This window comes from Haliotis cracherodii, unplaced genomic scaffold (genome assembly GCF_022045235.1).
Source record: "Haliotis cracherodii isolate W230 unplaced genomic scaffold, xgHalCrac1.p SCAF_2, whole genome shotgun sequence".
NCBI classification, from domain to species: Eukaryota; Metazoa; Mollusca; class Gastropoda; order Lepetellida; family Haliotidae; genus Haliotis; species Haliotis cracherodii.
Window position 1 is genome coordinate 74,488,309 of NW_027266275.1, and position 24,757 is coordinate 74,513,065.

The window sequence follows — 24,757 nt, forward strand, 5'->3', positions numbered from 1 at the left end:
CTATTTCTATAGTTAAAGTTCAGTGAAATGAACTATGAATGACTTTACTCAAACGTGCTGAGACTTCATAATATGGATTCTAGACCACTTCAAGTAAAGGGAACTGTGACTTTGCTTATAGTTAACGTTAGGTGTGAGGAACTAGGGTGATTCCTGTAATTGATGTTGAGTGGTAGGGATGATAGCCACTCCTATGGCAGAGGTGCAATCATGCATGCTCTACCAACCAAAATTTCAATGAGCGTCTTGTTTGATCAAGGCTTGATTAAGGTTACAACATTCAAGGTGTCAGTACAGTTTTTAAAACAAATAGGGGTGGAATGCATTTGCAAAAGTGACTCATCAGTGATATTAATGATGTACGATGCAATTCTGTGTTTTGCCTTGTCACATATAGTCCCGTGTTTGTCATGAGTTTTGCTATATTCATGATGACTGTTGGGAATGTATGCATTATTGCGCAAGATAAGGTATCTCATACTTTGCAGAAGTTCTGCTGTGTGAGAGCATAAAACCATGTATGAAGTTACATATCCAGATGAACGCTTGCTTTACAAAGGCATATGTCAAGCAGGACACTCCATTATCAATGTGATCATGGATTACAGTCGAACACTACGTTGACAGTAAAGTCTATGTACCAAGCTGAGCAGTACGTACAAGATGACCTACCCAGCTGAGCACAACGTACAATATAACCTACCCAGCTGAGCACTACGTACAAGATGAACGATCCAGCTGAGCACTACGTACAAGATGAACGATCCAGCTGAGCACTACGTACAAGATGATCTACTCAGCTGAGCACTACGTACAAGATGACCTACCCAGCTGAGCACTACGTACAAGATGATCTACCCAGCTGAGCACTACGTACAATATAACCTACCCAGCTGAGCACTACGTACAAGATGAACGATCCAGCTGAGCACTACGTACAAAATGAACGATCCAGCTGAGCACTACGTACAAGATGATCTACCCAGCTGAGCACTACGTACACTATAACCTACCCAGCTGAGCACTACGTACAAGATGAACGATCCAGCTGAGCACTACGTACAAGATGAACGATCCAGCTGAGCACTACGTACAAGATGATCTACCCAGCTGAGCACTACGTACAAGATGGCCTACCCAGCTGAGCACTACGTACAAGATGATCTACCCAGCTGAGCACTACGTACAATATAACCTACCCAGCTGAGCACTACGTACAAGATGAACGATCCAGCTGAGCACTACGTACAAGATGACCTACCCAGCTGAGCACTACGTACAAGATGACCTACCCAGCTGTAGCTTGGCCGGCGATTCAGGCGGCACCCAGAAGATGACGAGAGTCAGGAGGGACAGCAGGGCACATGGCAGGATGAGGATAAATGTGTAAAACGCAACTCTCCGGCGTATTCTAAGCGTAAACAAGAGGTCTGGGTACGGCTCCGTACAGCAGGTGTAGAACTTGACGTTCCTCTCGCCATAGTTGCCAATTAGGTCCCACTCGTTACTCGGCATAAAGTCACTGACGTCCATCGCGCTCTGACCTGCGACGAAGTCCAGATCCACCTTCTCACCGTGATAGGTCCACGAACCGAACTTCAGAGAACACTTTTGTGAGTCAAAGGGGAATAACAGAGTATCAAAAGAACAGGAACTGTTGAGGATAGCTTGTGGCATCCATAGAAGTTCTCCAGTGTGTTGGACAACCACCAGAGCTTCTCGTTGTTCTCGAAGGCGATCGTCGGCGCTGAAACAAATCATGAATCCAATGTCAATACATGCATTCAATATTCTGTACAGTCAACGTTCACTATCATGCAGCCCACTGACAGTTTTGTTTAAACTACCACTCAAGTTACCAAATATGCTGTTTCAATTAACAGCCAATCCACCAATTACAATGTTTAAAGAATCAGTCATTCTAAGCCTATGCTGTCAAAAACACAAGTGCATCTACCAACTCTGCTGTTTAACAAGTCAACCTCGGGATAAGGTTGAATCAGACAACCGAATATACTCGTAGTACCCGTGATAATGCCACGTATCCCAATGATGTGTTGGTTTTATAACGAATCTGACACACAGAGGTTAAATAAATGTACCATGGGGTGATGAAGTAGATAATTCCTTTCTAGCGCCGTGATTATAAGCGCATTATTCACTGTAGAACATCCAATCCTATTTCTTCTACAAGGCGACATATATCTCACCATCAAGTTGTCTCTGGCTGTTCTGATTGGTTAAAAGATTGTGCCATCACTATCGCAATTACCTTATTATCTTAACGCATCTAAACCCAAATGGAAATATATTGGTCGTTCTTAAGAGGCTCTCCTCGTTACCCTCTCGTTACCCCCTTTCAGAGTCACACGCTGCCCAAATCAAACCCTGAAATAGGGTTAACTAACCGTGGCATGACGCTACACACTGTATCACCTTCAAGGGTGCTGAGTAAGCGATCGGTGGAGATATATGTTGATGAATCTTCTAGCATCAAAGTTAGGAAAACTATCAAGAATTTCTTTATTTGACAAATGGTTTAAACACCGCCATCAATGCTCTTTATCACAGATGCATTTTGGACTGCAGCTATCTAAGAAACATTAAGCAAACATCAACACATTTTAATAAACATTAGAGTTTGGTAAGGAGGATTTCAGGCTTGAGTGGAATCTAAAATGGATAGCATAAATATTTTGGAATCAATATCAAGGCGTCGCAGCCATCTGTATTCCACGATATACCCGTAATCTCGAACACGGACATTGAGTCATCTGTATATCTGTATAATTATATATCTGAATACCCGTGCATTTGTATGCTGTCATCTACACACCCTTGACATCTGCAAGCCTCTGCATTGACATGTTTTGTTTGGTTTTGTTGTTGTTTAATGCCGCAATCGGCAATATTCCAGTTATATGACTGCGGACTGTAAATAATCGAGTCTGGACCAGACAATCCAGTGATTGACATCATGAGCATCGATCCACACAGTTGGCAAACGATGACATGCATCAACCAAGTCAGCGAGCCTGACCACCCAAACCTGTCAGTCGCACAGTTGCACGTAGAAAAAACGACTTCTCTGCTTTTAATAGAAAATGGGCTTTGTTTCCTCAAACTGCAAAATAACTTATTCACTTGATGTTTGCAACATAATTTGATGTACCATAAATACCGCATCTTCTTAATTGTATACATATCTGTTCCATGATGTGGATTATGTCTTCTTCTGTACCATGATGTGGATTATGCTTTAGGCCTCCTGTACCATATCCTTTTGAGAAAGACCGATATTCATAAAGCTGTATTGCTTTCCGAGTGCTAATGTATCATGTGTAATGACTGAATAAAAATTTAATAAAAAAAACCATCCTGTCAGTCGCTTCTTACGACAAGCATAGTCGCCTTTTACGACAAACATGGGTTGGTGAATATCTATTCTACCCCGGGTCTTCACGGGTCACTGACATATAGCTACATGGCATGTGTATAAGTGTGATAACAAAAGTAAATGCATGGAAAAGAATGTTCTGAATGAGTTCACATATCATTTTAAAGCATACTATGGGAAACTAGCTTTGAACAAATTGCACGACTTGCAGCAAAGAGATGAGAAAGATGTGTATCACGTGATACAATAGGAATCCGATACTATCCGATGCAAAATAAGATTTTAAATAATTCTAATCGAAGCTTCACATTGCCACAGTGGATGAAATGTAAAATACCTTGCAGTTCGATTTCCCTTGTTGTGTACGCCACTGTGATTGTTTGTTTGTTCGTTTGTTTGTTTGTTTGTTTGTTTAACGCTGCACTCAGCAATATTCCCACTATATAACAGCAGTCTGCAAATGATGGAGCATTTACCAAACAAACCGGTGTTTGATATCTTGAGTATCGATCTACGCAATTGGGATACGATGACATGTATCATCCAAGTCACCGAGCCTGACCATCCGATCCCGTTAGTTGCCTCTTACGACAAGCATAGACACTTTAACAGTCAAAATACAAGTTAATTCAAACTTTAACCGACTAGAATAGCATTAAACATTATGTAAAATTATTACAATAAATCATGGTACACTTTGAACATAACACGGTGTGTGTTTACGTGGTTTCACAAGTACTAGTCACACATGGTACGAATAGGTATGAGTCACACAGTTATAAAAGCTACCAACATCAATCATGTATTTTCGTAATTAACTGCCAAACGGATTAGCATGGTATGCCTTGACAAAACACAAACTTAAAAACAGCGACTTTTTATGTGTTATCTTGATTCAGTGTTTAGCAAGCAAAACGGAAATGTCAACTATGATTTACTCTCTGCATCACACACCACAGCATCCCTGTCATCTTGGAGGAACGGATGCATGTGTGATTCATTTGCTAATCTTTGAAGCATGACGTTTTTACCCAAAGACGGCCATTGTAAAAAGTTAAAAAATATAAAAGTGGGTTAAGGTATGACGAAACAAAATAATCATTGACAATTTCCATTTTCGAAATGTGCTGTAATATTGATGTTATAACTCGGGACATCAGATTCGGTTAAATGGCTTACTTAATGAAAGAGTTACTGTGATCACGCTCTGGGGCGTCCCAGGCATCAAATGACACGACGCCTCTGGCTACAGCAGCATCAGCAACAACAACACCTGATCAGCAAGCTTCAGCTGACGTCACCATTTAACATAAATATAGGACATGTTCTTTCACGTGTTATTCAGAATATCTCAGCCACAAGAGACAATCCATGTCCCACATCGTTCTGGCGTTCCAACTCTTTGAAAAAGATCAGGAACCATTAACGTATTGACAAAAAAAATATTTGTTATCCATTGAACGATGACATCTTTAGTGCAGTTTTTTACCAGTTGATCACTTTCAAACTATTCATTATGGAACGATTTACGGAACACCACACGCAGGTGGCGCAGAGCCAACCACGACGCAGTAAAAAATGTATCACTTTTCTGACACTGACAATACGCTTTGTACAAGAAGAGAGTAATCTTTATCAAGTCGACTATTAAACATAAAGCCCCATACGTAACTACAGTCGGCTGTGTCCTAAACGAATACGCCCACGTATCAGAACTTAACTACATTCAGTTTGCTTCATTGTTTGCACAAGAACGCCATGCGATGGTATATTTAGTTATGTGTAATTTACACTGGTGGGCAGGCAATGCTCTTCAGGAACACCCAGTGGCATAATATAGTCGGAATCGAAAATGTACTTAGCTTAAAGCAGATATTTCTTATGATTATGGAAAGAGTTTATTTGCTTTTATTTACCTTAAACCAGGTTTTATGATGAACGGGGTACTTACAAATTGTACAAGTAAATATCTGGAAGCCATATTTTGTCTGATGGCACCCTGACACTTGTGATGTTGTCGTGCCGGGTTGGGTCCCATGTCAACAGCAGGTCCGTCCAGATCTGCAACACAGGACAACACACGGCAATGTAGCGACCTATTGTTGACAGCAGCAACATATCACATTCATGTGCACAATGGTGTACATTAACCACGCATGTACACAGTCAAATAGATTAAAACATTTGTGTACATATATGAAGTTGATTAAACGATAGTGTAAATATGTGTATGGAAACGTTCAACTGTGTACACGCGTGCAGGGAAACAGTCAATCATTTACACGTGTGAAGGGGAAAATAGTCAATCATGTAGACGTGTGTAGGGAAACAGTCAATCATGTTCATGGATGAAGGGACACAGTAAATCATGTACACGTGTGTAGGGGAATAATCAATCATGTCCACGTGTGTAGGGGAACAGTCAATCATGTTCACGGGTGTAAGGAAACAGTCAACCATGTCCACGTGCGCGGGGAAACAGTCAATCATGTACGCATGTACAGGGAAACAGCCAGTCATGTACATGTGTGTAGAGAAACACATAATCATGTACACGTGTTTAGGGAAACAGTCAATCATGTCCACACGTGCAGGGAAACAGTCAATCATGTACAGGCTGCACGGGATCCCCTCCGCACAGCCCAGTCTGTACGAAATCGAACACAAACAGTCAAAAAAAACGCCAACCACCTACTGCCAGACAGATCACATTTGACTTCACTCAGCTAATCTGCTTGAAGACCACGGGAAATGCCACATTGGACAGACTGCCTCATTGCTGACAACGGAGGGACTAGGGAAATAGAAGATTACATGTTATGTTCTCAGATGATTCCATATGCATCCCCAAGTTCCTTTATACGGGTGGCCGTGTTTTAGGAGAACGCAACCGCAGGTAGCTTGACAGATACGATGGTGGTTTAGTGATGATATGGGGTGGGGTACCAGGACTTACAAAACGTCATTACAAAACGTCTGGAGGAGTCACGAGACAGTACGTCAGTGACATCACACAGACGCATCTGCTTTCCTCTGCATGCAACGCTGGTCGACAGTTTGTCTTCCATGATGACAATTCACGACCATCCTTAGCCGCATGGCCACTGTGTACTTGTATCAGTTGCAATCTTACTACGGGCACCTATGAGCCCCTACCTTTTCCCCGCGTAGCCGTATAGGGCATCTTCAGAAGCCATCTATGTCCCCGACACACGCTAGTGAGAGGAATGGTCCGAGTGGGAGAGGATACTCCCAAATGACTATTAGACGGACATGTGTCATCAGTACCATGACGTCGAATAAATGAAAGATTTGTGAATCCTGGACACACATGCAGCGTACATCTTCAGAATGTATACATGGTGACCTGGTGACGATCCTTATGTCAAATCCTCCATTGTCTCTCGTAAACAACATTAAGCACTTCGGCATGTGTGTCAGATATGTTGTTGTTCTTGGATAAGCGATATCGTTTTTATAGTTTAAATCAGGAAACATAATAAACATTGAACACGAGTGTCGTGAAGGAATATATGATGAACACGTTTGTTTGTTATGCAATATATTAGAGACACGTGTAGAAAGCATTCTGTTAAGTAAGCGTATGTGTTGGGATGGGGGAACAAGCATGATTTACTATGGTCGTCCTGACTGTCCACTCAGTCAAAGAGGACTTACATAATGGTACCATATGTTCAGCTTGAGAACCTGGTTCTTCTCGTCGACGTCTAGAATCTGTATGAGAGAGAGGCTGAAGTTCACCCTGAGGGTGTCGTGGTAGTTGTACACAGGGCGACCTTGCTTGCCGAAGTCCTCATACCGCGTCAGCAGGTCCCGGATCAGAAGCTTCTCCGTGGACTCCGTTACCAGGGGAGGCAACTCTTCTGCAATAATAATAAGATATTTAATTTGCAAAAGATGACATACAATCTGTCTGACATACAGATGACATACAATCTGTTTGACACATGTTTGGTGCAGACTCGATTATTAGCAGACAATCGCCATAGAGCTGGAATATTGCTGAGTGAGGCTTTAAACAACAACGAAACAAAGGTGACTGAGTGGGTTAAATCGCTGACTTTGTGTGCTGGTGATCAGATGCCTTACTCTGGCAGTTTAGGTTCGCATCCCGGATGGGACTCAACCCACAAAAAATACTAGAATCTATACTTTACTAAGAAAGTGTTTTCCAAATATAACATTTGTTACATTTGAACACTTTCTAAATGACATTGTGTGGTCATAACAAAGAACCAAACATAGCCATGATGCCGATACGGACCTGACAAGGTTGGTTATAAGAGCTATATACATTAACTAAGCTGCTCTCAGATTATCATACGTATTAAACGCCTAACAAATTGACGTTGATCTTTTGTTGAGTCTTCTACGTGGACTCTCAGATAGAGTAAAGGTTGGCAGCAGCACAGTGGTGATATGTAACATTCCGAACTGTCAGTCCTCAGTTGTGGTGGCTATTGGGGCACTAGGGAGACATGTGTGGTTGACAATATCAATCTGGCAATATCAAGAATGTCCCTGATCCGACTCAGTGCCTTTATGATACCCTCGTACAGGGTACTCGCATTGTGCGACATACTTCATTACTGAAATTGCCATGGGAAGCGACAATAAGGGCCTGACGGATTCCCGGCATCGATGTTCACCCTCCATGTCAATAGCCGGCGGTCGTTGCAGCAGTCGCCGCCGAGGATGTAGTCACACGCCACTACCACCATCTTACTAATGCCGCGAGATTAATTAAGTTCCAGAGCACAGTCTGTTCGAAAAACCATCACGGCACTGCTTAGAATATTGCCAAGTTTTTCGCACAGTGTATGTAGTTTGAATACATTTCATGGTTTACATCACAGACGTGTATATATCTTACGTAGTGTCTAGGCTTCCACTCTATGCGTGTTTCTAGACTTCTGTTCAGATTTCCATTCTAAGTGTGTTTCTAGATTCCTTCTCAGTTTTTCTACTTTGTGTGTGTTTCTAGAATAATTTCACAACACTTTTCACACAGTATTCAAGTTTTTTTCATCTTTTCATCATTTTTGCATTGTATCTCAAATCTGTTTCACGTGACTATTTGCATGGTATCTCAAATCTGTTTCATGTGACTATTTGCATAGTATCGCCATCTTTTTCACGTGACTATTTGCATGGTATCTCAAATCTGTTTCATGTGACTATTTGCATGGTATCTCAAATCGTTTTCACGTGACAAGATGAGCATTAGCCAGGCATTTGCATTGACGAACTATATTTTACATTGAAATTGATCCATATACCAAGCTACACTGTACATTGACACTTCAATCAAGAAATATAGTTTTTTTCCGATGGAACCATAGTGAAATGTATTTCTTAGTAATGAATTTAGATATAATCCCCGTCTTTCATGTGGTAAGATGTGGCCTATAGCACTTACGGATTAATACGGCGTTCAGAATGGGCTGGGGTGTCTGAGAATAAACTGTGCTGAATCAACTGTCAGGGGATTGTAAAACGTAAACCGTCTTTAAGAGCACTTGGAGAAATGGTACATAACTTGAATAATTGCTTTCATCGACTTGCAAAAGAAACACGCATGAGTGACGGGTTCGCAAACAGAGGCGCAAGAAGGGTAATGACTAGGAGCCATGGCGTACAAGTACCCCCACATTAATCATAACATGCCATTGTAGCAGCTCTGTGTCCATCTCTCTCTCCACAACCACCATTATATCAAAAATACAAACCTACGAAGTCCAGTGTAATATTTCCATGGTCCAATGTAGAGTAATTAATTGCAGGAACGGACAAGTAGAAAGTCGATATAAGCTGTGGTTTGTTCGTTGCATTGAGTACGTGAATAGAACGTTCATGCATCTCGCCATTAACTGTATAAAAAACTATGGCACGCAGAAGCTTTCAGGGATTAATTTGCAGGTATACACCATCGGTCGAGTGGCCACCCTCTGGAGGAGATGGGCTCAGCATGCACCTGGAAAACTTCGTCAGATACATTGTAGCCACTAAGAATCCGATTCCGACTATATCCTAAGCATGCGTTTATTAACCACAACCAAATAGTGATGATACGAGATGTTCGCGAAAAGGTGAACGTACCCTGCCTCAATGACGGCATCTGTCACAAACACGCAAAGGAAAGTCATGTGTTCAGCCGAACAACACAGGAGCATGTGGTGCAACACAAAATAGGGAATTGCAATGGACATATTGTTTGCCACTGATGGGTCAAATGTGGAAATAAGCTCCCCATGCCTACCATAAAACGTCTTGAAGGCTTTACTGTGGCCTTGAATGGTGTATCCTTGATCAAACATTTTTTTACGCAAGAGTCGTATGACGCTCTTTGAAATCTCGGTGGAAAGGAGACCGTGATATGTAGACTTCAAGGGCAGGATCTGCAGGAATGTTACTCGACATACAGGGAAAGTTGACTTTTATAAAGTTTAAGTCATCCCTCTTGTCATACAGTTTTGTTTCTGAAACTTTATGAATACCGTATTCGACGTAATAAGCGCCCAGGGCGCTCTCAAATTAGAAATAGGGGGCTCTTATTAGAATATTATTTTGGTGAAATAAACATAGATGAAAGATAAATTTCGTTGTTTATGCTGACAGCCTGAAATGTTTATGTACAACAGATATATTTTTCCAGAATTTAATTGCCCATAAATAAGGGTGCATATAACACACGTGTGCGTATTATACCGAACATATAAGTCTTGTGTACATTGATCAATCGGAAGGGATGCAATTTGGGCTTGTTCACTAGCCAATATATCAGCAAATGTCACCTTATAATAGCGGGGCGCTTATTACATCAAATACGGTATATTTATTATGGAATTGACGCGGTCTCACTGGCCTCCTTTACGTCTAGTTCAGGTGGATAAACTAGTGGAAGGGAACTGACTATTTACTGTTTATCGAACGATATCATATTATCGATATACCTGAAGCCTATTAGTAAGTTAAACTTATCTTGTTTTCACTTTGTCAATCCGAGCAGAAATTCTGATTCTAAATATCTAAATATGAAACTGGCGAGGCGGTTTCGATTATCCGACGAAGAAAAAATCCGTTGACAAAATAGCAGTGGCAGTCATATGCATGGACCACTAAAATCAATGATGACACCGGGTGTTCGAAAGTCAGTGGAAAGGACTTCTCTATTTGACCGCTATTAAACATGAAATTATCTATATATACACGAAGCTTAATTTTGTTTTGATATTTGCCAGTCCCAGCTGAGTTCCGATTCGTATGCATAGAACGGATCAGCAAGAAATGGGACACATTTGTGACAATTGGGATCCCTATTTCTTGCCTAAATGTCTCATCCCCAAATGTCACATATGAAAGAGGAAGTCAAGCATTTCAGATAATTTTTCTCAGTAAAATTCAGAAGACTTTTGCTTTCATTTGGAAGCAAACGTCCCATGGATCACGGAATGAAGTTTTCCCTCAAGTTTGCCGTGTTGAGTGGAGGTGTACAAGGTTGAAAGATAAATTATTTTGACACAATTGAACTTGATTTTTTTCTGAGATTGCACATTTTCAAGTAATCAATTGAGGTTTTGAGAATCTACATGATAATAATTCCACTTGTCTCAAATACTTTCTGTAATTATAAAGAAAGAACTTCCTTTACTGTATTAAGGGTTATGATTAATCTTAACGAGAGTGATTTGGTGGTACATTTGTTGGACCAGGCAATATATCTCTCTACGTGCTAATTTTTAGGGAGTTTTGGAATATAGTACCAAAGGTAGGAATGGTCATGTCTTCAGGTTTTAGGGCCATGTCAAAAGTGGACAGTAATGATGTGTGGTTTGGGCAGATTTCTACCTCGGTAGACATACTGATCTTATATGTGTGGCATTAGTTAATGCGTTACTCATACCAAGTACTTTGATAAAAAAAAGTTATTGTAGCGCTGTTTACATATGACCATTATCTTATTTTAGGCCTATCAGTGGAAACGAGTTTTTCCCGTAGCGCAGCCAGACTTCAGACCACAGCTGGCTCAAATGGTTAATTCAAATTCTGTTTTGTTTTCGAATTTTGTGTATTCTACCAATGACAACATTGCGCACTGACTTAACCTATTGTGAGAAACCTTCAACAGGTTCGTCTTCCCTCTTTGTCAATTTTTGGTAGTACATGCTTTTACAACATCCATAATGATTTTTAGGTGTGATCCAAATTGGTAGGAGGTTGCTCACGATATTTTGGTCGATATTTGAATAAAGGTTGTCGTTGTTAACAATAGAGAAGTTTCTTCTTGTTATATGACTAACTGGCTGGTAGCTGTATGATGGGTCTTGGCAGTCACAAGTAGTGGAATTTATATCTTAAGTTGCCCAGTTCACGTTCTCCAACACTTTCCTAGAGTTCCTAACTGAACAACTTGGATGGAATGGTGTTCGCATAAGAAAATAAAACTATTGGTGGTTCCTGAAATATTGTGGAACATTTAAGGAAAGGTATATTTTTACGTGAATTTAAGGCATCAGGAACATGCTGTCTTGGACTGATTTAGTGGAGTCTGTCTGGTTTGGCCAAAGGTTTCAAAGCAATATCAAGAACTATACTCTGTAGTCAATACCATGGGCTCTTCCTGTTTGCAAACCCATCCATAAGCACAAGTTGCAGGAGCCGTTCGTTTTCATTCAATGACACATAGTATGATCTTGTCTTGGTTCCTGAAGGAGAGGCAACAAATCTTCCAAATTAACGGTATCAGCTGGCACTCGTCCTTACTTGTGACGATGGCTCAGTCGATGTCTTTGGAACTAAATACATTAACGTTGGAAGTTCATTGGCTAGAAAAACTGCCAGCGTCTTTTATTTTGTCATTACATCTATATGGCGTTGCTTGAGATCTTGACCGGTGTGAGAGAAACTGTGAAACTGGAATACACCACGAGAAGAATTTAGAAGAAAATATGGTGACTTTCCTACATATACAAACGTTAATACAAGCAGCTTTACCGTTTCGCTTATCATAACAAATCTCTGCTAAAGGCAGTGTCTGATTCAAAATATATCATAAGCATGTATTTGTAAACCACTATCAAATAGTGGTGACACCAGGTTTTTCGCAAAAACGTTACACCTGTGAATAACACATGCAAAGGCATGTCAAAGGTTCACCTGAAAAAAAACACGGTAACATATGGTACAAGTCAAAACAAGGAACTGCAACGGACATTATTTTGTTCCTTGATGGGTCAAATGTGAAAACGGTATCCGCCTATCTAACACAAAACCATTTGAAAGCTGTTTCACTGAGGCCTTTTGCTAAGAAATGGCCTACTGAATATTTGAGGTTCACAGAAAATGACCCTGTGTGTTGCCGAGATGCCTGAAATAAACTCTCCAATAGAGGATGACCACTGTCTGATTGTGATGACCACCCTAACAATGCAGCAAAGTGCTGACACTGTTGGGATCAGTTGTGGGTCAGTTCAGTCCATCTCAAATGAAAGCACTCCTGAGCTAGAAAGATGACACCAAAACGCCAACTCCATTAGCATATGCATGGACCTTTAGACCAGTTATCAGGTAAATACTGATACCATTTTTAGGCGAATCAGTTTTCTGAGACAGTAACGGAATACTCGTGATTGACTATCTGTAACGAGATCAGACAGTGGGCAATAGTATGCCGCTGAACTACGTCAGTGGAGAGATGCTATCAAGGAAAACCGACAAGGAGGCGCTTTCCATGTGTGCTACTCCTGCAGCATTATGCGCATGTGCACACGAGGCTGCAGCTGCAGATTGTGGGTTTGTATATCTTCTCCATACCCCTTACTCTCCTGATCTAGCCCCACCTCGGCCTAGTCTCATAGCCTCAACACCTCATCGGTACGAGGAACAAGGTGATGTCCACCGTCGTGGATTGACATTGGAGATCAAGGTGACGACCTGTACAGGGCAAGGATAACAAAGTTAAATCATCGCTGTCATCGATATGTATCATGGCCTGCGATAGACGTACAAAATTCATCACCATCGAAAGACCATTTCGTTCTTCTTTTATTTTAGGTACCATCAAACCTATACTTTCTTTTAGTTTAGTTTTAGTTTAGTAAGTCTATGTCATAATTACATAACGAAAGTCTTCTTTTTCTACTATGTGTCATATGTAAGTGTTGAGGATATTATATGTTGACATGATAGATACTCACTGTTTCTAGGTTTGTCAGCACCATCCAAACCGTATCACTCCAGGCCTTCCTCAATATATAAACCTGACACGACGTGAAACTAAAAAGCACTGACTGAATGACCGACCGGCCGACCAACCGACTCACTCACTCACTCACTCACTCACTCACTCACTCACTCTTCTGCTGTTTGTTGAAGCATCATCATCGTCCACACTTTTGCCGACATGTGCAAATGTCATATGCATGGTTAGTATGGATATTATTGAATAATTATTCAGTGATGTGGCCGATATTTGTTTAGGTATTGACGGTATTATTCCATGATGTGGTCGGTATCGGTTTAGGTATTGACGGTAATTTGTAAGGTTGTGTGGTACAATATTGTGAAGTAGATGCAGAGAAGCGCATGGCACGGTATCATTCAATAGCGACGTTGATCACCGCAGCACTTCCGCTCCGTGACAGCAGGAAATAGACCAGCGACTTGTACACGTAACGCAACCTGCAGCATGGCGAGATAATACGTCGCTGACTGAGGTCGTCTTCCCCTAGGACCGACAACTTAAAAGATAATTCACAGAATATTGACTCTACTGACACGCTGAAATTGAGCAGCAATTTACTGCTCTCTTCAAGCTCATCCCATTTGAGCACAGCAGTTGTCGTTCGTGTCAAGTCCTTTGAACGCTAGATGGCGCTGTGCTCTATGGACAGGGACAGAGAAGTTCTCAGGCAACGCCAAAAATAAGCAGATGGATTGCTTAAAGTTTCCCAACTGGAGGTTTTATTTTCTTTTTGCAATTTAAATAAGTGACTACGGAATGAGATAAGTACCATGTTGCAGTGGAGGGCAATGAATCCACCGTAAATGATCTGCCAATCTACTCATGCTACGTTTGTTCTTTTACCATCACTAACAAAGAGTGGTTGCCCTTCTTCGGGAAGAGTTGGGTCCGTATACACCTTATATTCCCTCATCCATGTTGCAGGTTATTAACATACCATGGGCCACATTACAGGCCATATTATCTGCCTTTAAAAAAACGTATACACTTTAAAATTGGATTTGACCAAAACCAATTACTAGGCTGAAAACAGTGGCCAAAAACGCACTACAAACAGAAGGCTCAAAACACAACTATGATCAATTATGACCTGTATCAAATACATCACCGTCGAATAACCATTTCTGTATGGTTCTTTTTAGCCACAACCAAATATGTGTGTACACTTTCTTTGGCCTGCAGTTAATGACACACTCTGTATGTCAGATCTGGCCAATAAATGAGAGAGTTTGGTACAACACCTCTTTGAGGGTTACATCATGGGGCGGCTGATGTGAGAGGCAAGTCCTTTCTTACCCGAATGGAAGACGTCGAACACTTGTTGAAACCTACCAACAAGGTTGTGCCAACCAAGGATGATAATCAGGGTGAATCTGGTAGGATTTGAATCAACCATTAGCGGCATTCGTGACCAACTCGGGTTATTCCGAGACAAGCCTACTCCTGTCCCTCTCGTGGCCATTTTGCGACTGGGTTCCGTCTAAACGCAAACGGGCATAGCTAAAAGAATTGTCAACGCGAGGCGTAATCATTCACGTATATTTCCCCCATATATCATATATATTCCAGATGCTTTTGAAAACACATCTGGAATTACAGTATTTATGATTGAACCATTTAACCATAAATATTTCTTGAGGGATTCTTGGGCCGAAGTCCTTGAAGTCATACGCGCATTCTGATTGGTTTGTCGTATTTTCGCACAAAACATTATCGATAGGGGGTCGACTCTTCTTGCAGGTTACGAAAAGGGGCGAGTGGTGACGAATGCCATTAGCGGGTCATTAACGAACGATTAAGGGCCCTACTCGGCATTGCGAAATGCGGCGCCTTAGATATTTTAGTCACAGCTGCTCCCCTTTTGTTAGTATGCACGTTGTTTGAGAGCGCAGAATCTACTTTGTATGTCATATTAATAACTGGCTACCACTTACACCGTCGCAGAAGTTGTATGCCATATCCTTGCCAGCATAAACGTTGTATGTCGGATGTAAGCTATGGATCACACTGTAGTTCAGACGTTCACGGTCACTTTGTATGCCATAGGCATGCCGTGAATCATATCGTATGCCAGATGTATAAGATCACAGTGTATGCCAGATGTATGATTATATCACTTTGTATGCCAGATGTATGCCGTGAATCATATCGTATGCAATATATATGATAAAATCACATTGTTTGCCAGATGTATGATAATATCACATTGTATGCCAGATGTATGATAAGATCACATTGTATGCCAGATGTATGATAATATCACTTTGTATGCCAGATGTATGCTGTGAATCATATCGTATGCAAGATGTATGATAAAATCACATTGTATGCCAGATGTATGATAATATCACATTGTATGACAGATGTATAATAAGATCGCATTGTATGCCAGATGTATGATAATATCACTTTGTATGCCAGATGTATGCCGCGAATCATAACGTATGCCAGATGTATGATAAGATCACATTGTATGCCAGATGTATGATAATATCACATTGTATGCCAGATTATGCCGTGAATCATATTCTATGCCAGATGTATGATAAGATCACATTGTATGCCAGATGTGTGCCTTGAATCATATCGTATGCCAGATGTATGATATGATCACGTTGTATGCCAGATGTATGTTAAGATCACATTGTGTGCCAGATGTATGATAAGATCACATTTACTCCCGATGTATACTATGGACAACATTATGTGTCCGATGTATGCCATTGACCACACGGTATGCCAGATACACAACGAAAACAGCTAACAATTGGGGTACAGGGTAAAGACCAACCAGTCTCACAGAACCCGGACATTGTCTGTCCACAGTGCTGCTGTGCTACATTGTATATGATACCTGACTATGGCCGCCTGAAGTATACTTCGAGTAAAATCAATGCCTTAATCTCAAAATGTTTTGAGTGTCCCACAGAAGGGTGGGATATTCACTAGGGAACTGAACGTTCGGTGACTGGTGGCGTTCTGTGTCGCTGTTAAGATTACTGGCATTATCTGTAGGAAATCTATACCCTCACCCTTCCCTATAAATATGTATCTATATCACATGAAACTTCTTGGTGGCAGAAATCGAATCGGCCTTTCTCTGATTTATCTCAACTGTAAAGTTGTGTAAGCTGATGTTGACCCGAGCGAAGTGTCGTGTCCGGGGGCTTATAGTGTAGGACGTTTAAATCCGGAAATCCAATATATGGCTTGAGTTACAGGCTCCCTGATTTTCTTCCTCCCCTCGCCCGTCAACCTGCGCTCACCGCGTCCATCTTTCACGCTAAATGAACTTTAGAATGTATCTGCTGACATTCTGTGGCAATCAGGCGGGAGAACATCACAATACATCGACTGAGAACACTGATCAATCAAACCCGAGCCGTTCTACTTTGTTATAGAGGGAAGCGCCATAGCCAATGTAGATATGCAGATGTGCTATATATATATGGCAATCATGCGGTCCTGACTGGCGCCATCTCAATACAGGGAGCTCCCAGCGATACAAGTCCATCATGCACATGTCAGATCTGAGCAAGGGTACGGACATCAAAGGGTCAGCTTGCCCATGCTTCGACTAGTCAAGGAAACCCATTTAGAGCGGCGCATCACAAACACTCCACACCTACATCAAGGACAGACAAGGTCGTGGGTTTGAATCCTGATTTTGATCTTTGGTCTGTCAATAGAGAACCTCTGCCCGGGACTTTCATCAAAGCGGTAAACGTCTACGACCTGTGTCCCTCTGGGATTTCCTCCCTCATTAATCTGTCAGGCTGTGATCTTGATGATATACTGTATAACTAACGCAATCCCTCACTTTGCCAGACTTATGGCATCCATTAACATATGGTACTTGACAGTCCAGATTTGCTCAGGACATTTATCAATAGCGCTTGTATCAATACTCAGACACACGTAGTCTTCCAGCAGATACCTATCTTGTACCAACGTGCAGACACACACGGGGACTGTCAGCCTATGCCAACATTGTTTCAACACACATAGACACATAGCGTTTCTGCACATACTTACATTGCATTAACACACAAACATGCGCGCATCGTCCACATACCAACCTAATGTCAGCACACAGACACACGTAGCATGTCAGTACGTACCAACATTGTACGAACACAGAGACGAACATGCAGCGTTTTATCGTGTACCAACACACAGACACACGTACAATCACAGCAAATACCACCAACATTGTACAATATTCTACCATCACAAGAGACGCACGTACAGTCTCAGCACATACCAACATTGTACAACATTCTACAAACACAAGAGACGCACGTACAGTCTCAGCACATACCAACATTGTACAATATTCTACCATCACAAGAGACACACGTACAGTCTCAGCACATACCAACATTGTACAATATTCTACCATCACAAGAGACGCACGTACAGTCTCGGCACATACCAACATTGTACAATATTCTACCATCACAAGAGAAACACGTACAGTCTCAGCACATACCAACATTGTACAACAGTCTACCATCACAAGAGACACACGTACAGTCTCAGCACATACCAACATTGTACAACATTCTACCATCACAAGAGACACACGTACAGTCTCAGCAAATACCAACATTGTACAACATTCTACCATCACAAGAGACACACGTACAGTCTCAGCAAATACCAACATTGTACAACATTCTACCATCACAAGAGACACACGTACAGTCTCAGCAAATACCAACATTGTACAACATTCAACAAACACAAGAGACACACGTACAGTCTCGGCACATACCAACACTGTAGAACATTCTACCATCACAAGAGACGCACGTACAGTCTCAGCACTTACCAACATTGTAGAACATTCTACCAACACAAGAGACGCACGTACAGTCTCAGCACATACCAACATTGTACAATATTCTATAAACACAAGAGACACAAGTACAGTCTCAGCACTTACCAACATTGTACAACATTCTACCATCACAAGAGACTCAAGTACAGTCTCAGCACTTACCAACATTGTAGAACATTCTACCAACACAAGAGACGCACGTACATCCTCGGCACATTGTACAAACACAAGGGACGAACGTACAGTCTCAGCACTTACCGACATTGTACAACATTCTACCAACACAAGATACATCGCACGTACATCCTCGGCACATGCCAACATTATACAAGATTGTACAAACACAAGACACACACGTACAGACACACCAACTTTGTACACGCAGGGATTGGCTATTGTGAGATTTCGTACGGTACCACGTACTGATAGAGCTTCTCTGAGCGGGACGTAGGGAAAATCTCGCCTGCTCTGAGCGACAAGGGATGATCGAGGGACCTATCACTAAACTGTATAACACGGAAACCACCTAACCCTGTGCTAAGTGCTTGCACCTGAACGAGAGGTCACCTAGTTAAACCCATTATAAAGACGATCATTAAACATTTATTAACAATCATGGCCCTATCTACTCACCATCAAGCTCATGTGCCGTTATCTGGATGTGCGGGTAATTGTTCATCACAGATCGCACACTGCTCGGTATCTCAAATTGGTTAGCAGAATATTCGCATGACCGTCTTTAGCTCATTCACAAACGTGGAAAAGTATCACCAGATGACCTAGTTCATTTATTGCCTCTGTGCCCATCTAATGGTTTAATCTCATCTGGACACGCGAATGTATACAGGACGGTTTGAGTATTTTAATCAGGATGATGACGCTGCCGTCACCCATCCTTGGTTCATACTCTCGCATCCCATCATCTCGGGTGTTAGAACAGAAGGAACAAGGCGCACAGGATGCAATAGCAAATCATGTATAGAAAATTAGCCCACTTTATCTAATGGCAAAAATTACAAGGGCTTTCATAACTCAGATGCGTCTATGAAAGGTGGCTAAAATGTGTCAACCTCTCTCAACAAGTTGACCACGTGCTGCTATAATATCAGAGTAAGTGAATGGAAACATCAGCGAGTTTTTCAATACACGCAAATAATGACGTTGCTTCATCAACTGTTATTCTGAAAGCCAAATAACTTGAAATTCAATCAACATCTTCATTATCCCAGGTTTGATGGAACGTAGGTCCTGTGAGCCAAAGATATGTAAAGATCACTAAACATTGCGATTACAACTGGGAATAATCACTTTAAAAAATCAAGAAAAACATTCTCTGAAGTTGAAAAGCAGTCCCTCGTCAGAAAAGCGATTTCTTCACCAGCAGATTATGTTCGCTGGTAGCTCAAGCCACCGACATGGTGTGGGAAGGATGTGATTCTGGAGAAAATATAGTTGTTGATGATGCAGAAGAGTGAGTGAGTGAGTGAATGAGTGAATGAGTGAGTGAGTGAGTGAGTGAGTGAGTGAGTGAGTGGAAACAATCGAGTTTTGACCAAACAGTCAAGTGACAAAGAGAATGACCAAACAATCCACTGACATGATAATTTTCTGTTTTATTATGATTTATTAATTTTCTTATTATGATTTTATTTATCTATTTATTTATTTAACTAGAAACGATATGCTAACTATATGTAAGTTAATATTATCTTGCTTCAATATATCGCCTATAGTGTACTTGACAGTTTTGACAATAATCGATTTATAATGAAATGGAAATCAAACGCCTGTTATGAAACGTCAACGCAAAAGAATCGCCAGTCTCTATTATCCTCCGAAACACAAAATGGTGTGAATGACACTAGATGTTCGCGGAGGAAAGGGTAAGCATGTCCTGCCCACGGATACCGCCCGTCTAAGACTAAGTCATGCAATAAAATAGCAGCACCGCCATATGACAGCGTCAGTTGTCCATTCTGTGAATACTTTATACTTTCTTCGTTTACATCATTTGTTCTAAAAACTTGAAGGAGTTGGTCGATCACTCAATCAATGGACGTATTTTGATGAAGTCATCAGATCTGAATAATCAAGAGGTCCACAATGTGGTTCGTCAGCTCTTGTTTCTTCTGATGTAAATTATTATCTGTGAGTATGCATCCCTAGAGAAAACATAACACATATAGCTTGTTAAATGTAATGCAATCTTGTTTCTAAGGACACGCATGAATAATATAAGTATCCCGAATGACAAAGACAGTTCCGTTGTAAGAGCACATGTTCAGGTGAATACCTTCAACAGAGTCCACAGAACATGCTTCCTGCCGTAACGACACAAACAAATCCCGGCATTCCGTTCATATGAAAAAACATTTGCCTATCGATAGAACAATGGTTTCTTTGCACTGCTCAATAAACAAAGAGTTTATCGCACTTCACGTCCGTTGCGTTATCTCGTATACAACACGGGGAATACAAGAAGCATGAAGCAAGTGTTATGTACCGCCTAAGTGTTGTGTAGAGTAGTGTGCCATAATGCTTATGTAGTTGAGCAAACAGACAGAGTGAATGTCGAGGAACGAAACCACGTTCACCATGCGCATGTTATGACGAGAGTGTTGTCGAAGCCGAACATCATGTTATGTTTTCATGCAGCAGCTACTCATACTGAAGAACAAATATGTACTGAAGGTACACATAAATCATCCTATCGAAAGTATGTTAAGCAATTGATATTATAGAATCTGTCTCGTCGAATCTGGTATTTGAAAGTGGGATTTTTCACCAAAACGTAATTGAAAATGAAGAAAAACAACTCCAAATATGCTATACATGTTGACACAAAAAGTTGCCTAAAGTGAAAAATATCAATGCAAAATTGTCCTTCTGCCTCATTCTGTGTGTGTAAAGTTATATGGGGATGTCATCTTGTTGTTGTGATACACGTGATACTTTCCACGCGCAGATGATACAGCGACAGGCTGCAGAGGCAGCTTGCAGTACTCTGACATCCTTGCATCAATGCACTATCGTTGGAATGGCTCGGTTCAGTTTGAAGATCTTACCACCGTTTATATCAATTTCATGTCATATCTGTTTTCATCTACCAATCTTACTTTGCGCAAAATATTCAGTTTCAAAGAAGACATCATCTGGAGTTATTTTCCTCTTCAGAAAGCAAGGAAATCAGACACCATTCTACAAGCATACGAGCAAATGTTTTCTTTTACGAACTGAGTGAGCGTTGTGTCGTCGCTCAGTGTCTTTTAACAACACTTCAGTTCGCACGTGAAACATGCGTGAGTTTCGGCGAAACATTGCCGTGAAAGGGAAAAAAAGGGGATGAGGCAATGTCTTCTGGTCATATCACATACAAGTATTCATCATTGCTGCTTGGCCATGGTATTGGGTATATTTATTACATTACTATCATGTTGATATGCCATGTATTACATTACTAACGTGTGGAAATATATTTGTCTGTTTGGTATATTGTTCATGTTAGGACATGGGTAACATTACTGCCGTGGAAAAATATAATTGTGTTTATTTATTACATAATAAGTAGCAGGATCGTGGTATAAAACCTAACACGGGACGCATAAAACACCATGTACCCCAAATGATACTGCTACAACGAATTTGTCTTACCGACTTCTTTTAATGTGGCATTGTAAAACATTAAACACAAATTCAAAATTGAAAGAAAACAGCTGTTAACTTATGATATGTCACTGATATGTGACTTTCATTGGCTCGGAAAAAGCGTGCTGCTTTTTCCTTTGAAGTGGGGTATAAGGGATTTATTCTGTCTTTCAGAAATCCACGTGCAGCCTGTATTGCTCGTGGCGGGGTATAAGAGATTTATTCCCCCGTTGAGAAATGTATTACCTTCAAAGGCAGGTTACACATAATTTTATCAAGGTCACGTTGACCAATCAGATCTCATCATTCTGACATGATAATGTTCTTTTTGTGGTTACGAGTTGTGGCTGAGGCCCTGAACCAAGCTATGATAGCTGTATCCGACACTATCAACACATTACGTACAATACTTCCCATGCTTACAAGTTGCATTTTATTTGACCCAAATACACAACCAAGCAACATATTTCTGCAGGCATCAAAGTGAATAGGTATTCTCTTAATTAAAATCAAAATGACAAAATTGACAAAACTGATTACCGCGCCGTCATCAAGTATTTCAAACTGGAACTCGAAAAGCCATCTATGCAGACATTGTGTGAACGTATGGCATGATACTCCTTCCTTTGCCATTGTTAAGAGGATAGTAGAGTTCGGAATGGGAAGAGAGCCTCGAAGATAACTGCAGTGTGCCGTCATCATCACTACAACTGTGTGGCGATACTACTATTACAACTGTAGACGTTATGACTTCGCATATATAGCTTTACTGTTCGTTCACTACATGCTTATTACAGTTTTGTTGGTATGCGTGTGCGTGTGCGTGCGCGTATGCGTATGCGTGTGCGTATCTGTCCGCACGTGTGTATGTGTGTACATGTGTGGTCGTGTGTGTGCGGGTGTTGGGAAGGACGGGGGTGTTGCTATGGAAATGTCTTTCATTTATCATATCCTGACTCTCGTCATACATATTATAAGTCATAAGGCAAACAACACATGGTTAGTATTAATGCGCAGCGTCGTGGTATGAATGCGTGTACAGAGATACTGACTCACTACGCGTTGGTGTGGTGTGTCTGCTTCCATGTCAATGCCTCAGTGTCGTGTGACCGACAGCTTGATCTGATACCCCCAGGAATCAATACTACGCCCACAATGCAGGCACATGCATGTGTATACAATGCATGTAGTTCGAGCATGTCACTGAATATAACATCAAGTGTATCATCAACAAGGGATGTTGGGTAACTGTATAAACTGCCGGAAAAAAGTATATAGTTGAAAATTGAATTTGACCTCAGAATTACAAATGTTATTGAAACGATAGGCGGAAAACAGTCGCCGAAACACTACAATCTTAAGGTCCAAAACACAACTATGATACCCGTAGCAAAATACTCCACCACTGAAAACCATTTCTTGTTTGTGTCATCTGGAGCATAATTATTTTTTTTTTAAATTCGGGGACAATTTTTTTCCTCGATAAAATCCCTAGGCTACCCGACAACTCCCACGTCATAGCGAGAAGTCGTGTTGAGAATATAGTTTTTGGTGCATGTATAAAGTCAGCATCTTGTTGGCAGCGTGTGTATTGTTTTTGTCCCAGTGGTTGATATTTTGGGCGACGTCATGATACTGAAATACGAAGACACACACCGAGTCCGATCACCTGATCATATCACTCGGGGTTATAACATGGTTTGCCAACGTTGAATGTATGTTCGCAGCAAACCTTGGACGTCACAGGAGCGTTTAAATATACAGAAGACTTAGGCTTTATGACGTCTTTAGCCATTTCCCCGCTATATAACGACAGGCGACACCACAAATGGGCTCCACAAATATAACCAATGTGGGGAATCGAACCCGGGCCTTCGGACTGTCAAGCAGAAGCTTTAATCACTCGCCTACCCTACCACCCCAAAATATATCGAGAAGGTGTGTTGAGACTGTGAAAGTATTTCTAAAAAATGTTAGGTGCATGTATAAAGTTAGCATTGTGTTGACCGTCTGTGATGTTTTGTACCATGTTAATTTGTATATGGGTGCAGCGTACTGTGCTTCAACTATGTGTGTAGCGTACTGTGCTTCAACTATGTGTGTAGCGTACTGCGCTTCAACTATGTGTGTAGAGTACTGTGCTTCAGCTATATGTGCGCAGCGTACTGTGCTTCAACTATGTGTATAGCGTACTGTGCTTCAACTATGTGTGTAGCGTACTGTGCTTCAACTATGTGTGTAGCGTACTGCGCTTCAACTATGTGTATAGCGTACTGTGCTTTAAGTATGTGTGTAGCGTACTGTGCTTCAACTATATGTGTGCAGCGTACTGTGCTTCAACTATGTGTGTAGCGTACTGTGCTTCAACTATGTGTGTAACGTACTGTGCTTCAACTACATGTGGGCAGCATACTGTGCTTCAACTATGTGTGTGCAGCGCACTGTGCTTCAACTTTTTGTGTAGCGTACTGTGATTCAAGTATGTGTGTAGCGTACTGTGCTTCAATATATGTGTTCCGTTCTGTGCTTCAACTATATGTGTGTGGCGTATTGTGCTTCAATATATATCTGTAGCTTCAGCTATATGTGTGTAGCGTATTGTGCTGGA

At 41.2% G+C, this 24,757-nt stretch overlaps 1 protein-coding gene across 1 annotated transcript in view; it reads right to left on the reverse strand.

The window, feature by feature from the left end:
• Positions 1 to 24,757, reverse strand: part of LOC139469631 (neuronal acetylcholine receptor subunit alpha-2-like) — a 49,380-nt gene that overhangs the window by 19,697 nt on the left and 4,926 nt on the right. Inside the window, exons 2-4 of the mRNA XM_071251857.1 lie at positions 7,076 to 7,281; positions 5,349 to 5,458; positions 1,293 to 1,747 (exon numbers count right to left, since the gene is read on the reverse strand). Coding sequence (XP_071107958.1) covers positions 1,293 to 1,747; positions 5,349 to 5,458; positions 7,076 to 7,281 — 771 coding nt within the window. The remainder of the gene's footprint in view (positions 1 to 1,292; positions 1,748 to 5,348; positions 5,459 to 7,075; positions 7,282 to 24,757) is intronic.